At 54.8% G+C, this 6,233-nt stretch overlaps 1 protein-coding gene across 4 annotated transcripts in view; it reads left to right on the top strand.

Annotated features, from left to right (window-relative positions):
• Nucleotides 1–4,966: 4,966 nt before the first annotated feature.
• Nucleotides 4,967–6,233, top strand: part of ADAM15 (ADAM metallopeptidase domain 15) — a 47,396-nt gene continuing 46,129 nt past the window's right edge. For 3 of the 4 annotated variants that reach the window (XM_075330825.1, XM_075330824.1, XM_075330823.1), the window contains exon 1: nucleotides 5,909–6,084. In XM_075330825.1, coding sequence (XP_075186940.1) covers nucleotides 6,009–6,084 — 76 coding nt within the window. In that variant the 5' untranslated portion in view covers nucleotides 5,909–6,008. Of the gene's footprint in view, nucleotides 5,038–5,908; nucleotides 6,085–6,233 lie in introns of those variants that run through there. The other variant, XM_075330822.1, reaches the window with a different exon arrangement.

Here is a 6,233-nt window from a genome sequence, read left to right as displayed (position 1 = left end):
ACCGTCCTGTCCTCTCCTCTCCTGTATACACCGTCCTGTCCTCTCCTCTCCTGTATACACCGTCCTGTCCTCTCCTGTATACACCGTCCTGTCCTCTCCTCTTCTGTCCTGTATACACCGTCCTCTCCTCTTCTGTCCTGTAGACACCGTCCTCTCCTCTCCTCTTCTGTCCTGTATACACCGTCCTCTCCTCTTCTGTCCTGTATACACCGTCCTCTCCTCTCCTCTTCTGTCCTGTATACACCGTCCTCTCCTCTCCTCTTCTGTCCTGTATACACCGTCCTCTCCTCTTCTGTCCTGTATACACCCTCCTCTCCTCTTCTGTCCTGTATACACCCTCCTCTCCTCTCCTCTTCTGTCCTGTATACACCCTCCTCTCCTCTCCTCTTCTGTCCTGTATACACCGTCCTCTCCTCTCCTCTTCTGTCCTGTATACACCGTCCTCTCCTCTCCTCTTCTGTCCTCTCCTCTTCTGTGCTGTATACACCGTCCTGTCCTCTGCTGTATACACCGTCCTGCCCTCTCCTCACCCCTCCTGTCCTGTATACACCGTCCTGCCCTCTCCTCACCCCTCCTGTTCTGTATACACCGTCCTGCCCTCTCCTCACCCCTCCTGTCCTGTATACACCGTCCTGTCCTCTCCTCTCCCCTCCTGTCCTGTATACACCGTCCTGTCCTCTCCTCTCCTGTCCTGTATACACCGTCCTGCCCTTTCCTCACCCATCCTGTCCTGTATACACCGTCCTGTCCTCTCCTCACCCCTCCTGTTCTGTATACACCGTCCTGTCGTCTCCTCACCCCTCCTGTTCTGTATACACCGTCCTGTCCTCTCCACTTGTCCTGTATACACCGTCCTGTCCTGTATACACCATCCTGTCCTCTCCTCTCCTGTATACACCGTCCTGTCCTCTCCTCTCCTGTATACACCGTCCTGTCCTCTCCTGTATACACCGTCCTGTCCTCTCCTCTTCTGTCCTGTATACACCGTCCTCTCCTCTTCTGTCCTGTAGACACCGTCCTGTCCTCTCCTCTTCTGTCCTGTATACACCGTCCTCTCCTCTTCTGTCCTGTATACACCGTCCTCTCCTCTCCTCTTCTGTCCTGTATACACCGTCCTCTCCTCTCCTCTTCTGTCCTGTATACACCGTCCTCTCCTCTTCTGTCCTGTATACACCCTCCTCTCCTCTTCTGTCCTGTATACACCCTCCTCTCCTCTTCTGTCCTGTATACACCCTCCTCTCCTCTCCTCTTCTGTCCTGTATACACCCTCCTCTCCTCTCCTCTTCTGTCCTGTATACACCCTCCTCTCCTCTCCTCTTCTGTCCTGTATACACCGTCCTCTCCTCTCCTGTCCTGTATACACCGTCCTCTCCTCTCCTGTCCTGTATACACCGTCCTCTCCTCTTCTGTCCTGTATACACCGTCCTCTCCTCTCCTCTTCTGTCCTGTATACACCGTCCTCTCCTCTCCTCCTCTTCTGTCCTGTATACACCGTCCTCTCCTCTCCTGTATACACCGTCTTCTCCTCTCCTCTTCTGTCCTGTATACACCGTCCTCTCCTCTCCTCTTCTGTCCTCTCCTCTTCTGTGCTGTATACACCGTCCTGTCCTCTGCTGTATACACCGTCCTGCCCTCTCCTCACCCCTCCTGTCCTGTATACACCGTCCTGCCCTCTCCTCACCCCTCCTGTATACACCGTCCTGTCCTGTATACACCGTCCTGTCCTCTCCACTTGTCCTGTATACACCGTCCTGTCCTCTCCTCTTCTGTCCTGTATACACCGTCCTGTCCTCTCCTGTATACACCGTCCTGTCCTCTCCTCTCCTGTATACACCGTCCTGTCCTCTCCTCTTCTGTCCTGTATACACCGTCCTGTCCTTTCCTGTTCTGTCCTGTATACACCGTCCTGTCCTGTATACACTGTCCTGTCCTCTCCTCTTCTGTGCTGTATACACCGTCCTGTCCTCTCCTCTTCTGTGCTGTATACACCGTCCTGTCCTCTCCTCTTCTGTCCTGTATACACGGTCCTGTCCTCTCCTCTTCTGTCCTGTATACACCGTCCTGTCTTCTCCTCTCCTGTATACACCGTCCTGTCCTCTCCTCTTCTGTCCTGTATACACCGTCCTGTCCTCTCCTCACCCCTCCTGTCCTGTATACACCGTCCTGTCCTCTCCTCTCTTGTATACACCGTCCTGTCCTCTCCTCTCCCCTCCTGTCCTGTATACACCGTCCTGCCCTCTCCTCACCCCTCCTGTCCTGTATACACCGTCCTGTCCTCTCCTCACCCCTCCTGTTCTGTATACACCGTCCTGCCCTCTCCTCACCCCTCCTGTCCTGTATACACCGTCCTGCCCTCTCCTCACCCCTCCTGTCCTGTATACACCGTCCTGCCCTCTCCTCTCCCCTCCTGTCCTGTATACACCGTCCTGTCCTCTCCTCTCCTGTCCTGTATACACCGTCCTGCCCTCTCCTCACCCCTCCTGTCCTGTATACACCGTCCTGCCCTTTCCTCACCCCTCCTGTCCTGTATACACCGTCCTGCCCTTTCCTCACCCCTCCTGTCCTGTATACACCGTCCTGTCCTCTCCTCACCCCTCCTGTCCTGTATACACCGTCCTGTCGTCTCCTCTCCTCTCCTGTATACACCGTCCTGTCCTCTCCTCTCCTGTATACACCGTCCTGTCCTCTCCTCTTCTGTCCTGTATACACCGTCCTGTCCTGTATACACTGTCCTGTCCTGTCCTCTTCTGTGCTGTATACACCGTCCTGTCCTGTCCTCTCCTCTTCTGTGCTGTATACACCGTCCTGTCCTCTACTCTTCTGTCCTGTATACACCGTCCTGTCCTCTCCTCTTCTTTCCTGTATACACCGTCCTGTCTTCTCCTCTCCTGTATACACCGTCCTGTCCTCTCCTCTTCTGTCCTGTATACACCGTCCTGTCCTGTATACACTGTCCTGTCCTGTCCTCTTCTGTGCTGTATACACCGTCCTGTCCTCTCCTCTTCTGTCATGTATACACCGTCCTGCCCTCTCCTCCTGTCCTGTATACACCGTCCTGTCCTCTCACTTCTGTCCTTTATACACCGTCCTGTCCTCTCCCTTCTGTCCTGTATACACCGTCCTGTCCTCTCCTCACCCCTCCTGTCCTGTATACACCGTCCTGTCCTCTCCTCACCCCTCCTGTCCTGTATACACCGTCCTGTCCTCTCCTCTCCTGTCCTGTATACACCGTCCTGTCCTCTCCTCTCCTGTCCTGTATACACCGTCCTGTCCTCTCCTCACCCCTCGTGTCCTGTATACACCGTCCTGTCCTCTCCTCTCCCCTCCTGTCCTGTATACACCGTCCTGTCCTCTCCCTTCTGTCCTGTATACACCGTCCTGTCCTCTCCACTTGTCCTGTATACACCGTCCTGTCCTCTCCTCTCCCCTCCTGTCCTGTATACACCGTCCTGCCCTCTCCTCTCCCCTCCTGTTCTGTATACACCGTCCTGCCCTCTCCTCTCCCCTCCTGTCCTGTATACACCGTCCTGTCCTCTCCCTTCTGTCCTGTATACACCGTCCTGTCCTCTCCACTTGTCCTGTATACACCGTCCTGTCCTCTCCTCTCCCCTCCTGTCCTGTATACACCGTCCTGCCCTCTCCTCTCCCCTCCTGTTCTGTATACACCGTCCTGCCGTCTCCTCTCCCCTCCTGTTCTGCATACACCGTCCTGCCCTCTCCTCTCCCCTCCTGTTCTGTATACACCGTCCTGTCCTCTCCTCACCCCTCCTGTCCTGTATACACCGTCCTGTCCTCTCCTCACCTTTCCTGTTCTGTATACACCGTCCTGTCCTCTCCTCACCCCTCCTGTCCTGTATATACCGTCCTGTCCTCTCCTCACCCCTCCTGTCCTGTATACACCGTCCTGCCCTCTCCTCTCCCCTCCTGTTCTGTATACACCGTCCTGCCCTCTCCTCTCCCCTCCTGTTCTGTATACACCGTCCTGCCCTCTCCTCACCCCTCCTGTTCTGTATACACCGTCCTGTCCTCTCCTCACCCCTCCTGTCCTGTATACACCGTCCTGTCGTTTCCTCACCCCTCCTGTTCTGTATACACCGTCCTGTCCTCTCCTCACCCCTCCTGTTCTGTATACACCGTCCTGCCCTCTCCTCACCCCTCCTGTCCTGTATACACCGTCCTGTCCTCTCCTCACCCCTCCTGTTCTGTATACACCGTCCTGTCCTCTCCTCACCCCTCCTGTTCTGTATACACAGTCCTGTCCTCTCCTCACCCCTCCTGTCCTGTATACACCGTCCTGTCCTGTCCTCTCCCCTCCTGTTCTGTATACACCGTCCTGCCCTCTCCTCACCCCTTCTGTTCTGTATACACCGTCCTGTCCTCTCCTCTCCCCTCCTGTTCTGTATACACCGTCCTGCCCTCTCCTCACCCCTTCTGTTCTGTATACACCGTCCTGCCCTCTCCTCTCCCCTCCTGTTCTGTATACACCGTCCTGCCCTCTCCTCACCCCTCCTGTTCTGTATACACCGTCCTGTCCTCTCCTCACCCCTCCTGTCCTGTATACACCGTCCTGTCGTTTCCTCACCCCTCCTGTCCTGTATACACCGTCCTGTCCTCTCCTCTCCCCTCCTGTTCTGTATACACCGTCCTGCCCTCTCCTCACCCCTCCTGTCCTGTATACACCGTCCTGTCCTCTCCTCACCCCTCCTGTTCTGTATACACCGTCCTGTCCTCTCCTCACCCCTCCTGTTCTGTATACACCGTCCTGCCCTCTCCTCACCCCTCCTGTCCTGTATACACCGTCCTGTCCTCTCCTCACCCCTCCTGTCCTGTATACATCGTCCTGCCCTCTCCTCACCCCTCCTGTCCTGTATACACCGTCCTGTCCTCTCCTCACCCCTCCTGTCCTGTATACATCGTCCTGCCCTCTCCTCACGCCTCAGCTTTTCCCGCCTCCCTTGGCTCCTCCCCTCAGTGTAGCTCTGCATCATCCTTTGCTCCTCCCCTTGCCCCGGCCTGGCGGCTTCACTTTTGCCGGGTAGTGATGGGTAAAATGTGATTTTTTGGTGAGCCGGCTCTTTTGGCTCCGAAAACGGCTCTTCATTTCCTATTACCTTTGGCTTTAAATTTGAAGCCCAATTCTGGTATGTTTTACCCCATGATTGTACCTTTTAGTAAAAATCTACACATGTGCCAATTTATGACATAAAACAGAATAGTTTCCAGAATAACCAGATTTTATATTATTTGCTGTAAAAACTTTAACAAACACAATGTTTGATAAAAAAAAAGTGCAGAAATCAAACAAGTGCAATTCAATGAGCTGAACACTACTGGCAATTGTATGCAAAATCGGATGTGATGTGAGAGGCTGCACTGCCTTGTATAGGACTAGTTCTGTGCATGAAGTTGGTCCCTCAGATTGGCACTGCTATCATGTAACAGGGGCTGCTGGAGGTTATTCACCAGAAACAACAGAACCATTCCAAGCTGCACTAGCTAATGGTGCATTTACACAGCGGATGCAGCCCCCGAGCCTGCGATCCAGTGATGCTCAATCCAGCAGCGCGGATCATTTGTTCTCTTCCATTCAAGTGAATGGGAGAACAAGGGACGCACATTTCCATCCGCTGTTTCTCCCTCGCTCAGCGAGGATTTACAAGCTCTAGAATCAGGCTAAATCCAGAGGTCAGTGTTCCTTTAATAAAGTGCCTGACTGCCTGACTGCTGCTTGCTTGTCACAGATTGGAGGGGGGCGGGGCTGTGAGTCAGTGCTATGTGCGGCAGCAGGAGGAGCGAGTGACTACTGCCGAGAGGGAGGGGCCGAGAGGGGCGGGGCAAGAGGGGAGGGGCGGGGCAAGAGGGGACTGACTGTGGAAGGGAACTGGCAAAGAGCCGTTTACATTTCAATTGGCTCCTCCCTGCCAGGAGCCGACACATATGATTCACTATGAAGAGCCGGCTCGTTCAGGAGCTACCCATCACTATTGCCGGGTCGCGGACAGCGGAGGATGCGGGCAAGGCTGTGGCTGCTGCTCTGCGGGCTGACGGCGGGACACCCGGGCTGGAGTCTGAGGAAGCCGATGGGTGAGGGATAGAGGCCCGGACTGCGTTTGAGTTAGTGTGTGTGTGTGTGATGTCGGGGGATCTGTCACTGTGTGTGTGTGTGAGATGTCGGGAGATCTGTCACTGTGTGTGTGTGATGTCGGGAGATCTGTCACTGTGTGTGTGTGATG

The sequence above is a fragment of the Anomaloglossus baeobatrachus genome, chromosome 12 (genome assembly GCF_048569485.1).
Source record: "Anomaloglossus baeobatrachus isolate aAnoBae1 chromosome 12, aAnoBae1.hap1, whole genome shotgun sequence".
In the NCBI taxonomy this organism is placed as follows: Eukaryota; Metazoa; Chordata; class Amphibia; order Anura; family Aromobatidae; genus Anomaloglossus; species Anomaloglossus baeobatrachus.
The sequence above is the reverse complement of the archived record's forward strand: the minus strand, read 5'-3'. Positions and strand labels throughout refer to the sequence as shown.